The 18,566-nt window shown below is 49.8% G+C and overlaps 1 protein-coding gene across 1 annotated transcript in view; it reads left to right on the top strand.

The window, feature by feature from the left end:
• The window catches only part of EPPK1 (epiplakin 1), a 51,807-nt gene extending 39,187 nt beyond the window's left edge, over positions 1-12,620 (top strand). Inside the window, 1 exon segment of the mRNA XM_087960101.1 lies at positions 9,840-12,620. Within this exon segment, the coding sequence (XP_087816227.1) occupies positions 9,840-12,569 (2,730 nt within the window). The 3' untranslated portion in view covers positions 12,570-12,620.
• The last annotated feature ends 5,946 nt before the right edge of the window (positions 12,621-18,566 follow it).

The raw sequence follows: 18,566 nt of genomic DNA on the forward strand, positions 1-18,566 counted from the left end.
CAAAAACTATGGTCTCAAAGTTATAAAATGACAATGTCAACTGCATATAAAGAAAATTTGTGTAAGATGTTTTACAGGTGGCATCTTCCCCCAACGAGAATAGCAAGAATGTTCAAGAACAAATCTGAAAAATGTTGGAAATGTCATCAGATGCCTGGCTCATTTTACTATATGTGGTGGACATGCGCAGAGGCGAAAAAATATTGGACTACAATCCACACATGGTTGGAAAAAATGACAAAAAGTTATATTGATCTCAAACCAGAGATATTTTTATTGGGTATTGTACCAGAGATATACAGTAGAGAACTGATATATTTGATTGTAAATGTACTAACAGCAGCTAGAAATGTATTTGCAAAGAATTGGAAAAATGAGAAAATACCAACACAGGAGGAAGTTATTAAGAAAATAGTGGAATGTGCTGAAATGAGTAAATTGACATTTGAAATTAGAGAACAAGAAGAAAAACAATATTATAAGATATGGGATTTATTTTATCAATGGTTAGAAAAAAAGTGTGGAAATGATATATTTTATAGATAACCACAATGATAATAATACTTATATAGATAGATAGATAAAATGGAAAATATGAGAATTTATGTGGCAATGGAAGTTACATTACATATTGGTTTAAAATGTTGGATATCTTATATGGAGTGGGGGGAAAAATAGTTATTGTCAAATGAAAGAACCACAATGATAATAATACAGATAGATAGATAGATAGATAGATAGATAGATAGATAGATAGATAGATAGATAGATAGATAGATAGATAGATATTAATAAATATGAGATAGATGATAGATAGATAGATAGATAGATAGATAGATAGATAGATAGATAGATAGATAGATAGATAGATGATAGATAGATAAAGTGGAAAATATGAGAATTTATATGACTTGTGAAGGAGGACTATGGACACGTAGCACAAAAGAATTGCAACCAGTCAACACACTGTATGTAATTGAAAGATGGTTTTATGTTTTTATGTATTGTTTTGTCTGTGTTTGTTTAAAAAAATAAAAAAACTTATTTAAAAAAAGATGATTATTATAAACTCAAACAACAGATTGCGGCAGATTTGAAAAAATGGGGAAATCTACAATTATCTCTAATAGGGAGAATATCTACAATTAAGATGAATATATTATCAAGGATTTTATATTTGTTTCAGATAATTCACCTTAAACTAGGGAAAAATATTTCAAGGATTTAAATAAAATAATACTGAAGTATAGGGCAGGGAAAGAAGGCAAGAATTAAAATTATTACAAGATGCTAGATCAAGAGGAGGTTTTGGTCTTCCCACTTGGGAATTACCAGATGATAATACTAATGTGGGTGAAAGAATGGATAGTCTTAAGGAATACTAGATTGTTAACATTAGAAGGTCATGAGCTATTATTGGGATGGCACACTTTTTATGGTATAAGGAAAGTAAAATGCATGGGTATTTTAGGAGACATTATATTCATGATGCTCTATTATTAGTATGGGAGAAGGTAAGGAAACAACATTACATGAAAATACCAGTCTGGTTCTCAACCATAGGGGCATTTGCATATCCAGTTGTTTATAAAATGGAACAAACAGCAAGATATGGCGACATATTAAATGAAAAGGGCGAACTCAATCTAAGCAAGAACTAGAGGAACAAGGAATAGAGATGAATTGGTATTCATATGTGCAAATACATTCTAGATACGATAAAGGTCGTAGAACAGAAGGATTTTATAATGAACTAACTGAATTAGATGGAATTTTGACAGGTACTGATGAGAAGGTGATTAAAAAATTATATGGATATTTACTTGGAGTAAAATTAGAAGAACAACAAAGCATTAAAAACAATGATTTCCTGGGGGAAAATTTTTGGATATGGGATAGATTTAGAAAGATGGCAGAAACTATGGTCTTGAAACTATAAAATAACAATGTCAACAACATATAAAGAAAATTTGTATAAGATGTTTTATAGGTGACATCTTCCCCCAGCAAGAAGAGCAAGGATATTTAAGAACAAATCGGAGAAATGTTGGAAGTGTCATCAGATACCTGGACTAAAATTCATACATGGCTAGAAAAAATGACAAAATAGCATATAGACTTGAAACCAGAGATAATTTTTATGGGGTATCTTACCTGAAAGATACAGTAAAGAATTGATATATTTGTTTGCAAATGTTTTAACAGCAGCTAGAATTGTATTTGCCAAAAATTAGAAAAGTGAAAAAAATTCCAATAGAAAAGGAGGTGATTAAGAAAATAATGGAATGTACAAAAATGAGTAAATTGACATTAGCAATTAGAGGGCAAGAAGATAAAGAATATTATAAAATCTGGGATATATTTTATCAATGGCTAGATAAGAAAATAAGGAAATAAAATATAATATAAATATAATAGTAATGACAAGATAAGGTAAAGATATGTCATAACTGATTATAATGAAACGAATATTATTAAGTATTAGGTCATGTAATATTTGAGATTTGCTCAAAAATAATGATGTGAATTTATAATTAAAGTGATAAGGTGTTAATAACAATATAAACAAATGTACGTAACTGGAAGATGGCTTGATGTTTTTATGTTGTGTTTGTGTATGTTTGTCTAAAAATAAAATTGTATTTTTTTAAAAAAAAAATCCAGTTCTGTGGGCGTGGCTTGGTGGGCGTGGCAGGGGAAAGATATTGTAACATCCCTCTTCCCTCCCCACCCCACTAACCTGCTTTCCAGCTCCGTTCTCCTGTGCAAGGCAACCAAAGGAGACCCAGACAATCAGCTGGGACTCAATGGGAGGCAGAGGATAGATGGGGTTGGTGGGGCCAGTTAGGGGTGGTATTTGCCAGTTCTCTGAACTACTCAAAATTTCCGCTCCCAGTTCTCCAGAACTGGTCAGAACCTGCTGAATCCCACCTCTGGGTGAGGTTCACAAGGGCTTTTTACACCACTGATCACGGTGTCCTTCGCAACGGACCATGGAGAGGAAAGTGTCCTGTGGCTGGAGCTGGTTCACCCCTCCTCCTCAACATGTCCACGAAGTCTCTGACCCGGATCCAGGATCATTCATATGCCCATGATAGATTGGGCCCCCATTGACCAAGCGTTGCTGCTGGGGTGTTTTTCCAGGGCCCAGAGATGGTTGCAGGATGGACGGAGAGGAGCAGGCAGCAAGGACCTAGGGTGGACCTCCCCCCCCTCTGTCCCCAGAGCAGACCCTTGAGGAAGGAGTAGGACCACAAAAGAAGAGCCTTCACACACCCCTGCCAGCCCAGAAGGATGCCACAAGCCCTGGCGTGGAAAGGCAAGGAGATGGGCTGGGGGGGGGGGGCGTCCTTTCCCATCCCAGGCCTGCCTCCACGAGGGCAGCCGGTGCCCTCTTAGTACAACATCTGGGCCTGAAGTTCAAGACAATGCCCTTTCCCCAGAGTTACTCAAGATTGAAGAAATACCATCTTCCCAATGCCCCCCCCCCCCCAGGAAGTTTGGGGACTGCACAAAATTACCCAACGCTGCCAGATGCAGTGATGACCTCTTTTTTGGGGGGGGGGACCACCATCTCCTTCAAGGCAGGCAGAACCATCCTCCCCCACAAAAAAGCAGCCCCCCCCCCCAAACTGGCTACATGCTACCTCCCTGGAGACCTTGACCAGCAGGAGGGACAAAGGTCTAACAGAGAATTGGCAGAAAACGGTCACTCAGTCAGCCTGTCCGCTTCCTCAGGAGAAACCTGTTCAAATTCAGCCCAGGTGATTGGGCGAGACCCACTCCAGGGACCTCCACAGCCCAGCACAGCTGAAGTCAAGGTGAGTGGCTTCACCTGAGAGATGCTGTGCATCACGTGCCCGAGAGCCTGTGGGTCTTCTCCTCATCTCTCCTAACTCAAGGAGAAACTCAGTCCTCCAAAAACGGGGTCCCTGGGCCGCCATTTCGGAGTGCAACAAGGCAGAGAAATCCTTGCGGCTCTCATCCCCCACAAGACACTGAGAGATTCAGGGTCTGTTCAGATTCAGAGGAGGGTGCAAGGAGGGTGGGGGGACATGAGGAAGCATCTTAGCAGGGCAGGCTGGAGGATCTTGGGGTTCAATCGGAAGAAGAGTGAGAAAGTCTGGCAGTGTCAGATACATAAAATGGCACCACGAGGCCAAGACCCACAGAACTGAAGAGCAGAAATAAAAAGTAGTAATAAACCTGATGTTTATGTCACATGAAAACAAGAACGAATCCAGGGATTCTGCAGTCGGCATACTGCACACCAAGTAAAACAAAATAAAATAAAATTGCCACCTGATAATTCTATATAAAATGAAGCTTAAGAAAGGAAAGTGTTGCTCCGCCTTAAGCCAAGGAAGGGGATGAGTGACCTTTCCTCAAGAGAGCGTTTGTGGTGGTGGGAGACCTACACCAGCCTCCCCTCCCCGTTTTAATGCTGCTTCTGCCTGCTTTTGGCTTCCAGCCAGCAGGCTCCCTTCCTGTACGGCTAAACCCCCCTCCCTTAGGCTCTGCCTGGTAGACTTGGCGGGGGGATTGTGTTGGTAGGAAGGACCAGCTGCTCCCTTTGCTCCCTGGCTTTGGGCATCTGGAGCTGACCCCCACCTTCCCAAGAAGACCAAACCCTCACACATCTCCTCTGGCTTGAGAACGGAAGGCGGAGGGAGAGGAGCCCACTGACTACAAAAACAACCCCCCCAATCAAGGGGGCACTTGGATCTGTGTACCTGGGGGCATCCCAGACTGAACATCCAAAAAACCACCTGGCTTATTGGCCAACCCCCCCCCCACTACTTTCTCTCCCCACCCCCCACCCGGGGGAGCAGCGAGGCGAAGAGGAAGGCGCAGCTTAGTTTTTTTTTTTATTTGAAATTTATTTTTATTTGTCAATTGTTTACAAGATAATAGGTATAAGTAAAAACATAGTTATGAATACATGGATACATATAAGAAAAATAAAAAATAAAAGAAACAATAGGACAGGGACGGTAGGCACATTGGTGCGCTTATGCGTGCTCCCTACAGATCTCTTAGGAAAGGGGTGAGGTCAATAGTAGACAGTCTAAGGTTAAAGTTTTTCGGGTTTGGGGAAGAAACCACAGAATCAGGTAGAGTATTCCAGACATTGACCACTCTGTTGCTGAAGTCGTATTTCCTGCAATCAAGTTTGGTGCTGTTTACCTTGAGTTTGTATCTATTGTTTGCTCTTGTATTGAACCTGAAGTATTCATTGACAGGTAGGACATCGCAATGTATTATTTTATATACTATACTTAGATTGGACTGAAGGTGGTGTAATTCTAGTTTTCCTATGTCTAGAATTTTGAGTCTGGTGGCATAAGGTATTCTGCAACGAGTAGAGGAGTGGAGAACTCTTCTTGTGAAATATTTCTGGACTTTCTCAACTGTGTTACTATCAGATACGTAATGCGGGTTCCAGACTGATGAGCTGTATTCGAGTATTGGTCTAGCAAATGTTTTGTATGCTCTAGTTAGTAGTGGAATATTACCAGAGAAAAAGCTACAGTAAGATTAGGTTAACAACTCTTAATGCCCTTTTGGCTATGTAGTTACAGTGGGCTCTAGCACTTAGGTCATTTGAGATGAGCACTCCAAGATCCTTGACAGAGTTTGGATCATCAACAAGGTCTTGACTATTCAGCCTGTATTTTATTTTCTTATTTTTTTTGCCAATATGTAAGACAGAGCATTTATTTGTTGAGATTTGAAGTTGCCATTTGTTTGACCATTTTGATACACAGTCAAGATCTTTTTGAAGGGTGGCAGTATTGTCTGTGGTGTTGAATAGCTTTACATCATCAGCGAACAGAACAGAGTTGCTCTTGATATGATCACAGAGGTCATTTATGTAGAGTATGAAGAGAGTTGGTCCTAGAACACTGCCTTGGGGGACACCACTGTTGACAGGTACAGAATTTGATAGGACGCTCGCTCGCTCCCAATTTTGACCATTTGTTGTCTGTTTGACAGGAATGCTTCTATCCAGTAGTGCAGGTGTCTAGAGATTTATTTATTTATTTATTTATTTATTTATTTGATTTGCCAATTGTTTACAAGATAATAAGTATAAATGTATACATAGTTGTGAATACATGAAATGGGTACATATAAGAAAAATAAAAGAATAAGAGAAACAATAGGACAGGGACGGTAGGCACGTTGGTGCGCTTATGCACGCCCCCTACAGGCCTCTTAGGAAAGGGGTGAGGTCAATAGTAGACAGTCTAAGGTTAAAGTTTTTGGGGTTTGGGGAAGAAACTACAGAGTCGGGTAGAGTATTCCAGACATTGACCACTCTATTGCTGAAGTCGTATTTCCTGCAATCAAGTTTGGTGCGGTTTACTTTGAGTTTGTATCTATTGTGTGCTCTTGTGTTGTTATGGTTGAAGCTGAAGTATTCACTGACAGGTAGGACATTGCAATGTATGATTTTATATACCATGCTTAAGTCAGACCGAAGACGGCGTAATTCAAGGTTTTCTAGTTCTAGAATTTCAAGTCTGGTGGCATAAGGTATTCTACAACGAGTAGAGGAGTGGAGAACTCTTCTTGTGAAATATTTCTGGACTTTCTCAATTGTGCTAATATCAGATACGTAGTGTGGGTTCCAGACTGATGAACTGTATTCGAGTATTGGTCTAGCAAATGTTTTGTATGCTCTGGTTAGTAGTGTGATATTACCAGAGAAAAAGCTACGTAGGATTAGGTTAACAACTCTTAATGCCTTTTTGGCTATGTAGTTGCAGTGGGCTCTAGCACTTAGATCATTAGAGGTGAGTATTCCAAGGTCCTTTACAGAGCTTGGGTCATCAACAAGATCTTGACTATTCAAGATCTTGTATTTTATTTTCTGATTTTTTTTGCCAATATGTAGGACAGAGCATTTATTTGTTGAGATTTGAAGTTGCCATTTGTTTGACCACTCTGATACATAGTCAAGATCTTTTTGTAGGGTAGCAGTATTGTCTGTGGTATTGAACAGCTTTACATCATCAGCGAAGAGAACGCAATTGCTCTTAATATGATCACAGAGGTCGTTTATGTAGAGTATGAAGAGAGTTGGTCCTAGAACACTGCCTTGGGGAACACCACTATTGACAGGTACTGGATTTGATAGGACGCTCCCGATTTTGACCATTTGTTGTCTGTTTGACAGGAATGCTTCTATCCAGTTATTCAGTTGTCCAGAGATACCATAAGATTTTAGTTTTAGGAGTAGTTTGTCGTGTACCACTGAATCAAAGGCTTTACAGATCTGGCCGGAGGGGACAGCTGACCACCACCACCCCGTCCGCATCCCGCCGTTCCTCCTTTCTGTGGCAGATCGCTCCGAAGGCGCTGGGTTGGACCCTTTGCGGCGTCCCCCCTCGCCCCGCGGAGGGAGGGAGGCAGGCCGGGATGAGCTCCGGGTCGCCTGGACCTCGCGGGCTGCCAGCCCGGGTCCAGAAGCTCCCAGCTTCCCAGCAGCCGCGGACCTCGGCCGGGCCGACACCCCGCTCTCCCCAGCGAGGAGGGAGGAACGTGGGAGGAGGGTTTGGCACGTGACCGCCGGACCGGCGCTGCATCACCCCAGGGCTGGGATGGGGCGCGCTTTTAAAGTGAGGCCGGGCCGGCCGGGCAGGGAGCCGTCGAGCCGCCGTCGGAGCAGGAGCAGAGCAGGAGCAGCGCAGAGACCAGCCGTCCGGAGCCTCGTAGCAGCGTTTGCAAGTAAGGCTGGGGGCGGGGGGCGCGCTCGCTCGCTCGGGAACCTCCGCCTTCCCCTTGTCTAGTGCCGGCCCCGGCCAGCAAAGGCGCTCCGGCTACCGGGGTCGCGCTTGCTGCCCCCACGGGAAGGGCCCGATTGGGGCGAGAGAGGAGATGCCGCTCGAGATCGAGGTGTTGGGGACATGATCCCCGGTTGCCTTCCCGCCAGAGGCCAGACCCGGACGCCGCCTTGCCGGGCTTGGGACCTCTCTGCACGGAGTGTAACGCGCACCACGGAGGGCGCCTTGCTTTTCCGAAGTACGGGCGGCGGCGGCGGCGGCGCTCCAAAGAGAAGGTCCCGTGGCCGGAGAGAGCCCGGGTCTCTTCAGATTCTTCACATGGGGGGAGTCACGGCCAGGCTGGCCGGCCCCTCCTGACAGCTCTGCAGGGACTGCCCCGGTCTCCTTGGAAGGAAGGCACCGGCAGCCCCTGCTCCCCGCCTCCCACTCGACAATTAGGGGTCAAGAAGCACCTGAACTGTGCCCCGCTGCACTCCCGCTGTGTCACTTCCTCTGCAGCAGCAGCAGCCCTCCCACCCCACCCCACAATCGGGTCAGGCCGCCTCTGCCTCGGGACTCGGCACCCTGCCCGGCCGGCCTCCCTCCCCGAGTGGCAATTAGGGCTGCAGCCTGGAATCCGGGTGCCTCACTGCCCTCCGGAGTATCCAGCTCCTCGGCTTGCTTCCCCAATATAATTGTCCGGGGTTCAGCCACAACAACCGTCGCCGCCAGCAGGGAAGCGCTCCGCGTCATTACAGGGCTGAGGTTCAGCCTTCCTCTCGTGGCCGGTTGCCAGGTGGAGGAACCAGCCTGAGGCTGGAGAGCTCGCACCTCCCCGGAACATGGATCAAGGGCCGCCCAAAACAGACTGCTGGATGGGCCAGTTTCGCCTTCCGAGGCAGCTGGTCCAGGAGCCCCCCTTCTCCCCCTCAGCACCGGGTAGCTGTAACCCTCTTGTGTTGCCCCCCACCCCACCCGTGGGCAGTGCCCTTTCCACAGAGGCAGAGTTGGGGCCCTCCGTTGGGGCTTCACTCCCTAATAGGGAGGCTCAGTGGCCCTGCAAAAGTTGAGGGGAAGGCTGAGGAAATGCCCCCCGAAGAGAAAGCACACAGGACTGCTGCTGCTGCTTGCTGGTGGTGCTAGCCTTGGCTTTTGTGTGTGTGTGTGTGTGTGTGTGTGTGTGCTTACAGGCAAGCAAGTGCAGAGTTCAGTTGTTGGGAATGGCCTCTATGGGGCCCTCTGTAGCCTGCAGTGCTTTCAGGGCAGCTGTTCCTCTGCTGGGATCCCAATTAACTGCCTTGAGAAGTGAGCTCAGAAGGAAAGCAGCCCGTTGCCAATTTGAGCGCCATGGGAGCCAAATGGGGCAAGTCATGGCCCACAAGGCAGCAATTAGAGCAATGACAAGAAGGGATGAGCTGGCAGCATCTGGCCCTGCCAGCCACGGCACAAACAGCTCCCAGCGGAAACAGCTTCCCCGCTGGGAGCAAAAGGGATGGTGGATGCCTGACCACCCACTCAGCTTCCTGCCCGCCTGGGCTGAGCCCTCTTGCCAAGGGGCCCTTTGCCCAGTTGGCCAGTTGCTGGAGAACCTGCCACAGAGGAGCAGCTGAGTACCATCCTCCTACTATGGCTGAGGTATGCGGGGCAGGCAGGGTCACCCCACAGAGCCCCCCAAACGGGGCGGGGGGGGGGCTGGGAAAGCCCAGCCAGCGAAGGGCTGGAGTGAGGCATTACGCCTGGGAGGGGGCACATTTCCACGGTGGCTGCCCAGGTCCAGGGGTTGCCTTGTTTGGCCATGCTCCAGGAGTGGCCCTGCGCCTGCTACCCAGGCTCCCAGGAGCCCTTGGCTTTGTGACATGGGGCACAAAAGGGTGGTGGGGGAAAAATGTGGCCAGAATCCCTGCCAGGTGGGTGATTACCTTTTGGCTGACCTTCTGGGTGAAGGATGTGCCCACTGGCGGCCGGTCCGGTCTGGTGAGGCTGCCCAGGGGCCCGGTGGGGGAGGGGGCTGAGCTGAGCTGCCTTTGGCCTGCCTTTGACCAAGCCCATTGGCCTTTTCTCTCCCTACAGAGCCCCCTGCCACCGCCTGCCCTCGCCCGTCCCCAGAGACAGCGTGACATCTGCATCCAGGTCCAAGTGATGCCAGGAGACAAGCGTTCTGCCACGGGGTGTCCAGAGGGAGCTCCCATTGTGCAAGTCCGTGAAGAAGCCCACTGGCCCTTTCCTAACCTGATGGATCCCAGGGAGGATCAGGTCATTGCGGGCATCCTGAAGGAGCCTGGCCGGGAGAAGCTGAGCATCCGGCAGGCCATGCACAGGGGCCTCCTCACGCACGGGACAGGCCTGGCCCTGCTGGAGCACCAGGCCGCCTCTGGCTACATCGTGGACTGTGCCAAGAACCGGCTGCTCTCAGTGAGAGATGCCAAGAACGCGGGGCTGCTGGACCGGGACCACTTCAACACGCTCCTGATTGCCGAGAAAGCCGTGACAGGCTACACGGATCCCTTCTCGGGGAACAAGATCTCCCTCTTCCAGGCCATGAGGAAAGGCCTCCTGATCAAGGACCACGGCATCCGCCTGCTGGAAGCCCAGGTGGCCACGGGGGGACTCATCCACCCCATGCACAGCCACCGCCTCCCCGTGGAAGTGGCCTACAAGTGGGGGTACCTGGATGCTGAGATTTTCCACCTGATCGCCAACCCCGCCAACCACACCAAGAGGTGCTTTGACCCCAATGCCCGTGAGAACCTCACCTACCTGCAGCTCCTGCCCCGCTGCATCCTTGACTCGGACACTGGGCTGCTGATGTTTCAGGTGATGGATAAGGGCTGCGTCCACCTGGATGAGAATGCCCGAAAGTCCTTAAAGTCTGCCACCGTGAAGGTCCAGGTTGGGATTTTCCAAGGCCAGGAAGTCTCTTTGTGGGACCTTCTCTTCTCCAGGTACATCCTTCAGAATAAGCGGAAGGAGCTACTGAAGCAATTCAAATCTGGCTCCATAACCCTTCAAGAGATGACGCAGGTGCTCACCTCCACCATTGATGATGCAGAGACAAAAAGCAAGTCAAAGCCCATCCAAACCATGCTTTTGCGTGAGAGAGACCGAAGCCGGGGCAGCTCCGAGAGGGAGATCATAGAAAAGATCCTGAAGTCCAGGGTGGTCATGATGCCGGCTGGGGAGTTCTCTGGACACAAGATCTCCGTATGGGATCTCCTCCATTCCAAGTACATCCCTAAAGGGAAGAAGAAGGAACTCCTGAAGCTGTTCGCAACTGGCATCCTCACAGTTGACCAGGTGGAAGTGGTGGTTACTGCCATTGTGGCCAAAGTGGAGGAAGAGAAGGCCAAAATGTTGGGTGTGGGCCAGGAGGACAAGGGTGAGGGTGAGTCCCAGGACACCCAAGTGCAGCAATCCTTAAAGCTGATCCAGATCCCAGTAACCGCTGGCCAATTCAAAGGACAAAACATGTCTGTGCTGGATCTTCTCTTCTCCAAATATTTTTCCCGTGAGAAGAGGCAGGAGCTGCTGGAGCTCTACGGGTCAGGGGTGCTGAGCCCCAAGCAGATGGTGGAAGCTGTGAGGGGCACCCTGGAGAAAGTAGAGGCCAGTAGGAAGAAGTTCATGGTAAGGATTAAGTGTCGGAGCCAGGAAGCCTCGGGGAGCAAGCCGGCTGCGGCAGCTTCTAGCTCTTCTGCCTCCCAGCAGGCCGATGACTTGCTGAAGGCCAAGATGGTCACCATCCCTGCAGGAGAGTTCCGGGGGCAGCAGATGTCTGTGTGGGACCTTCTCTCCTCTCATTACATCACGAGAGACAAAGGGGAGGAGCTGCTGAGGAAGTACAGGGAAGGCACCTTCACCGTGCAGGAGATGGCCTCCATGCTCACCATCCTGGCTTCACTGCATGACCTCTTCTCTACTCTGGAGAAAACAGCTCCCAGAACTGGCGCAAAAGCTTCAGCCGAGGGCTCGCTTGGCCCGCCCACCATATCGTTTGAGGGGGAAGGGGAGGAGGAAGAGGAGGACGAGGAAGAGGAGGAGGAGGAGGAGGGGGAAGACGATGATGATGAGGACAGTGGTGACGAGGACCAGAAGAAGAAGGACAAGGTCTTGAAATCGAGAATGGTGGAGGTCCCTGTGGGGGAATTCGCTGGGCAGAAGGTCTCTCTCTGGAAATTGCTCCACTCCAAGTACTTTCCAGAGAAGAAGAGGAAGGAAGTCCTGAAGCTGTACAGGATCGGAATTCTCTCGGCTGACCAAATAGAAACCATTGTCACGGCGGTCGTAACCAAACTTTGTGAAGAAAAGGCTAAGGACCACCGGCACGGAAGCGGCCCTCCTCGCCACAGCCTGAAAGAAGCCGGGGAGGCGGAGGTCTCCGTCGAGAGGATCAGGGAGAGAACCGTGGATAGTCTGACCTTCGAGTTTCCCGTTGGGGAGTTCCAAGGCCGGAGGGTGACCGTGTGGGACCTGCTCTTCTCCAGCTACGTCACGGAGGCCAAGAGGCAGGAGCTCCTGACCAAGTACACCACAGGAGTGCTGAACAACCAGGACCTGCTGGCTGCCCTCACTGCCCTCATCACGGAGGCCCACAGCCAGAGGAACATGCTGGGCATCCCGCCCCTCTTCCCCCTGCTGCCCCGGGAGGCGGCTTCGTACATGATGTTTGGGGCCCCCAGGGCTTCCATGCAAGACCTCCTGGGCCCTCAGGAACAAGAGGCCCAGAACAGCGGAAAGGTGACCTACAGCGAGGTGACCATGACCACCACCGTGGTTCAAGGGGCCGAGCCAAAGCCAGAATAAGCCCTGGGCAGATCCCGCAGCACCGAGGTTTACTTCCAGTGCTGGGGGGAGGGGGGAGGAAGGTGGGGCAGGACGCTGGCAAGCAGCCCTGGAGGGGAGGGACTGCTGGTCATGAGGGAGGGAGGGAGGGAGGGGGAGGGAGGGGGGTCTTCTTGGGTCAGAGAGGGGCAACTGATCCAGGGGGAGGCTGAGCCATAGGCTGCTTGGTGCCCTGTCCTCAGCTAGGCTGAGAGGGGCTGGGTCACCCATCTGCAGGGAAGAGGGGCGTCATCTTGGCGCATCACGTTAAGCCACCATGGTGTTTGTTTGGGCATCACCCATTGTGGGAACGCAGGCACACATTAGTGACCTGGGCTGACCTCGTGCGGTGCCTCTCTGTCCCTAGACCTGTTTGGGGGAAGAGCCTGGCCAGGTGGGGGCTGGTCTGGTGGTGGTGGGCCCGATATCTTTGCCCATCTGCTAACTCTCTGGCCAGGGGCTGCAAGGGACAGGGGAGGCCTTAGGCTGCTCCTGTTGGGGGCACTGCTGTCCCATGCCATGGGGAGGGTCCTGCCAGTGGCTGGGGGCCAGGAACTGCGGCACAGGCAGGCTGGGAGTGGGCAATAGAGGTCCCTATCCTGCACCCAGCCAGCACCTTTTGCCCACTCTCATCACTTGCTGCTTCTCTGCCTGCTTTGGGGACTGGGCAAGCCCCCCCACCCCCTGGGCCAGTCTGGGCTTCTGCCACACCCTCTGTGGAGAGGCGCCCGGTCTCTCCGTCCAGCTATGGCCAGGGCTCACTTGCCCTGCCAAGCACAATACAGCCCTTGGCCAGAGAGGGGGGTGGGGGGGGGAGCAATGAGGGTGGGCCATTGGCTGGACTTGCAAGGGCTTTGGGCATTTCCAATCATGCAACCAGAATGAAACCAACCTCTGGGCGACTCGCCCAAAATCCTACCAAGCCCCGTGTGGTGGGGGGGCACGCTTAGGTCAGCTCTATGTCCTACCTGTCTGGGGACAAAGCCACGCAGGGACCAGGGGCTCAGTCCTTGGACCTCGGCCCAGAGTGGGCGCGGGGTGGGGGGTGCGGGGAGCTGCAGCCAGGGTGGGAGGAGCACAGGCGCTGCGGTGGGGTTGTGACTTGAGGTGCAGGGACGGGGACAGGGGTGGGGGGGAGTCAGGTGCTTGTTGCCTTGTGAAACCGTCTGTTTAGTTTTGCTCTCTGCCAATAAACAGTGGATGTGAATAAATGATTTGCTGCTTCCTCTTTCCAAGAATCTGGCATGCTGGCCGCCCCCCCCGCCCCCCGCCTGGGAGTGGAGGGGCGGTCTCTCTCAGGCGGAGGGAGGCAGGGGGAGCTCCCCTCCACTGGGGCTGCTTGCCTCTTCCTGCCTCTCACCCTCCAGCCTTTGACCCCCCTCCTGGGAAATGTGCCTGGGCCACCCAGAGCTCAGCTAAATCTTCCTGGGGGGAGGGGGCTCCAGCCACTCTCAACTCACCCAGTGAGGCCCAGGGAGAGGCGCCCCTTGAGCCCATCACCCTGGATGCCATCCCCGGCTGGCAGCAGCTGCTCCCTGACTCCCCTTCTGAGAAGCCCCCTCCCCCTCTGATGCAAGAAGAGGCTTCCCTGCAGGGTGCCCCATGGGGCGGGGGGGGCACTTCACCTGTTGTATCTTGGAGGGGGCCGTGCAGTCCACCCACCTTAACCGTCTTCCTGCCTGTTTCTACCTTTTCTCCTAAGCTGAAAATCCCCAACGCAGAGGAAAGGGGAGGGGCTGGGAGTTGAGGGGGGAACCACCCCAGAAATGTTTGGGGTTCATGGTGTGTGTGTGTGCGTGTGTGTGCGTGTGTGTGTGTGTGTTGGAAGGTCAGCCTCAAGAACGGCACAGCGAGAAGCTGACCAGCAGCCCCAAACGCTGCCCAGCCCAGCCAGGAAGCCAGTCTGGCTGCTGAAGGCCGAGGAGGACCGGAATGTCCCAGGTGAGGGTGACCTCCTCCCTGCAGCTCGGGGGCCACAGTGGCTTCCTGGATGCTTCCCAGCCACAGCCCAGGAATTCCCCCCACCCAGCTGCAATTAGGGCAGCAAAACAAGGAAATGGGGAACCAGGTGGGGCTGGCCCACATCAAAGGCCCCGGAGCAGGCAGGGCAGAGGTGATATTTCCAGAAAAGTGGCACACCCAGAGAGCAACTATTCTGCAGGTGCAGCACCCCTTAATATTGCTTGTTGACTTGTTCTTTGCCTGCCACCAAAGTGAGCTCATTCCAGCAGAAGGGAGCTGGAATGGGGAAGGGAGGAGGGAGGGAGGGAGGGAGGAGAGGAGGGAGGGAGGGAGGATGGAAGGAAGGATAGAGGAAGGCTAGAGGAGGGAGGAAGGAAGGAGGGAGGGAGGAGAGGAGGAGGAAGGAAGGAAGGAAGGAAGGGGAAGGAAGGAAGGAAGGAAGAAGGAAGGAAGGAAGGAAGGAAGGAAGGAAGGAAGAAGGAAAATATGAAGGAGGGAGGGAGGGTGGAAGGAAAGGGGAGGGAAGAAAGCATGAGGGAGGGAGGGCTTCCATGGAAAAGCAGACTAGGAAGGGAGCCTGCTTTGGGGGAGGATCAAAAGGGGTGGGGGTGGGGGGCGGGTGTCTAAAGACCAACAGAAGCACTTCAGACCCTTACACGTTTTCACTCACCACTGCAGAGAAAACGTTTTTCTGCCTGGTGTTGTCTAAGGTTCCCCCCCCCCAGAAGGCAGCCTGGTAAGGGGTTGGGGAGGTGACTGCTACCAGCCCCAGCCTGGGTGCTGCCCGCCATGCAGCCATGCCAATGTGCCAGACGGTGGTCAGGGAGCAGAGGCCTCCCGTCGCCCTCCCTCGTCTTATGGACTGACCTGTTTTTTCCATTCCTCTGGGTCTCCTGTCTCAATCCAATTAGGGGGCCTCCCCCTCCCTCAGGAGGATCCCAGGGGAATCTTTTCCAATGACTGCAGGAGGAGAGCAAGGAACAGGTAACAGATTAACAGAGTTGGAAGGGATCTTGTAGGTCATCTAGTCCAACCCCGCCCCGCCCAAGCAGGGGACCCTACACCATTTCTGACAGGTGGCAGTCCAGTCTCTTCTTGAAAGCCTCCAGGGATGAAGCTCCCACAACTTCTGAGGGCAACTTCTGTTCCATCAGTTGATTGTTCTCACTGTCAGAAAGTTCCTCCTTATTTCCAGGTTGAATCTCTCCTTGTTCAGTTTCCTTCCATTGTTCCTTGTCTGGCCTTCGGGTGCCTTGGAAAATAGCTTGACCCCTTCCTCCTCTCCGTGGCAGCCCCTCAAATATTGCAAGACTGCTATCCTGTCTCCCCTGGTCCTTCTCTTCCCTAGACCAGCCAGGCCCAGTTCCTGCAACCGTTCATTGTATCTTTTAGCCTCCCGTTCCCTCATCATCCTGGTTGCTCTTCTCTGTACTCCTCTTAGAGTCCCAACGCCTTTTTTATAGGGTGGTGACCAAAACTGGATGCAGGACTCTAGGTGTGGCCTTACTAAGGCTTTATAGAGTGGTCTTAGTACCTCACTTGACCTTGACTGTATCCCTCTGTTAATGCAACTTAGGATTGCATTGGATTTTTTGGCTGCTGTTTGAGAAGGCCAATTCCAAATAAAACGGGAGAGTCCAAAAAGGAGCTACCAAACTCCTTTTGGGTTTTAGCCACCAGATTAATCCATTATCCAGAAAGGTATTGGAGGGCAGGGCTGGGCCCAGGGAGACCTGGGTTCAACTCTGTCCTCAGCCACAGAAACTCAGCCTGTGGTGGAGGTAGGGAACCGCCTCTTTCAGCTCCCGAGTAGAAGATCAAGAAATAGGTCGTCATCTTCAGCGGCCCTGGGCCCAGATGGACCACCTGGACAGCTCAGGGCACCTGCTATACTTGACCACACAGCAGCCAGGCAGCCTCCTCAGTCCTCTTGGCCAATCCTCCATCTTGGTCAGCCCGAAAGCAGCAACACCTATCCAAATAGCTTGGATTTCTCTGGTCAGCTGACTCCCCCCTCCCCAGGGCCCTGCTCCCAGGCATTTAGCCTCAGAGGGAGCTGGGTTTCCACTGCCTAAATTTCCACCCTGAGCCTTTGCTCCCCCCACCCCCCACCCCCCCAAAAAAACCTGTTCACTCACTGAACCCATTGCCTCTTCTCCGGAATGAGGTCCCCACCGCAGGGATCTGAAAGGCCCCCACCTGCTAGTGGCTTTTTTTTTAAAGATAAACTTTATTAAAGATTAAAAAATATATATATATACAGTGTATAAAATACCACATTTTGTTACAAATGAAACCAATATACAAATATTGACATAAAACGTACAGATTTCTTATCAGCTAAGACCGTGTGATCATTTATTGAAAACAATTTTACTAATATTCATTTTCTATTTTTGGTATATGCTCTTAGTTTAACTACTTCATTTTTCAAATCCTTATCTTTTAATATCCTGGTTCTTCTCCTTCATCCAATTGTGCCATTTTCCCCAAGCTGTAGTATATTTTGAGTCTACTTTATCCCTAAGTTTTTGTGTAAGTAGGTCCATTTCAGCGCAGTCAAGAACCCTAACCCTGAATTATCAAATTATTTGTTGGCATTTGGTCACCCTTCCAGCATTGTGTCAACACAATTCTTGCTGCCGTGATTATATGGAGAATTAAGTATTTCATTTCTTTTGCATAGTCCTCTTTTAACATTCCCAACAAAAATATTTCGGCCTTAAATTCTACTTGTATACTTGCAATTTCTTTTATCCAAATTCTATTTTTTTCCAGTACTTTTTACTTTTTGGGCAAAGCCACCAAGCGTGAAAGAAGGTGCCCCTCGTTTGCTTACATTTCCAACAAGTCGGATTTAAGTTTGGGTACATATTTGCTAACTTTGAAGGTGCCAGATACCACCGATAACACATTTTGTATTGGTTTTCTTTATAAACAACCAATTTTGTTATTTTATAATTTTGTTTCCAGACTTTTTCCCAATCTTCCAAATTAATGTTGTGCCCTACATTCCTTGCCCATGCGATCATTGGGTCTTTAACTATTTCTTCCACCTTTTCAAATTCTAATAGATAATTATACATTTTAGAAATTAATTTTTCATCTATCCCTTGTAATATTTTATCTAATTGGTTCGGTTTTACCTCAATTCCAAATTCTTCTATATCTTTTTTATATCTCGAGTTGTAAATATGGCCCCCACTCTATTTTCATCCCTTGTTCACTGAGTTCTTGGTTCATCTTTAATTCTCCTTGGGAATTTAGGACATCATAATACCTAATCTTTCTTCCAGTTTCTAAGCCATTGGGGTGGATCAATGCCTCCATGATGGAAACCCATTCTGCACTCTTCATATAATGTGTATGTTTGATCTCTCTCCACACTTCTAATAATGCGCTTCGAATTACATGTCTATTAAAGTGTGTATATCTCTTATTTCCGGGGTTCCACATGAAGGCATGCCACCCCTCCTCTAGATGCCCTTCTAGGGTTAAAATTCTTTTATTTCTCAGATTGGCTCATTCTTTAATCCATGTTAAGACTACTGCTTTATAGTACACTGCTCAAAAAAATAAAGGGAACACAAAAATAAAACATCCTAGATCTGAATGAATGAAATATTCTTATTAAATACTTTGTTCATTACATAGTTGAATGTGCTGACAACAAAATCACACAAAAATTATCAATGGAAATCAAATTTAGCAACCCATGGAGGTCTGGATTTGGAGTTACACTCAAAATTAAAGTGGAAAAAAACACTACAGGCTGATCCAACTTTGATGTAATGTCCTGAAAACAAGTCAAAATGAGGCTCAGTAGTGTGTGTGGCCTCCACGTGCCTTTATGACCTCCTACAATGCCTGGCCATGCTCCTGATGAGGTGGTGGATGGTCTCCTGAAGGATCTCCTCCCACACCTGGACTAAAGCATCCCCCAACTCCTGGACAGTCTGTGGTGCAACGTGGCGTTGGTGGATGGAGCGAGACATGATGTCCCAGATGTGCTCAATT

This window comes from Notechis scutatus, chromosome 3 (genome assembly GCF_049901735.1).
Source record: "Notechis scutatus isolate UNSWTSFEM ecotype Mainland chromosome 3, rNotScu1.2, whole genome shotgun sequence".
NCBI lineage: Eukaryota > Metazoa > Chordata > Lepidosauria > Squamata > Elapidae > Notechis > Notechis scutatus.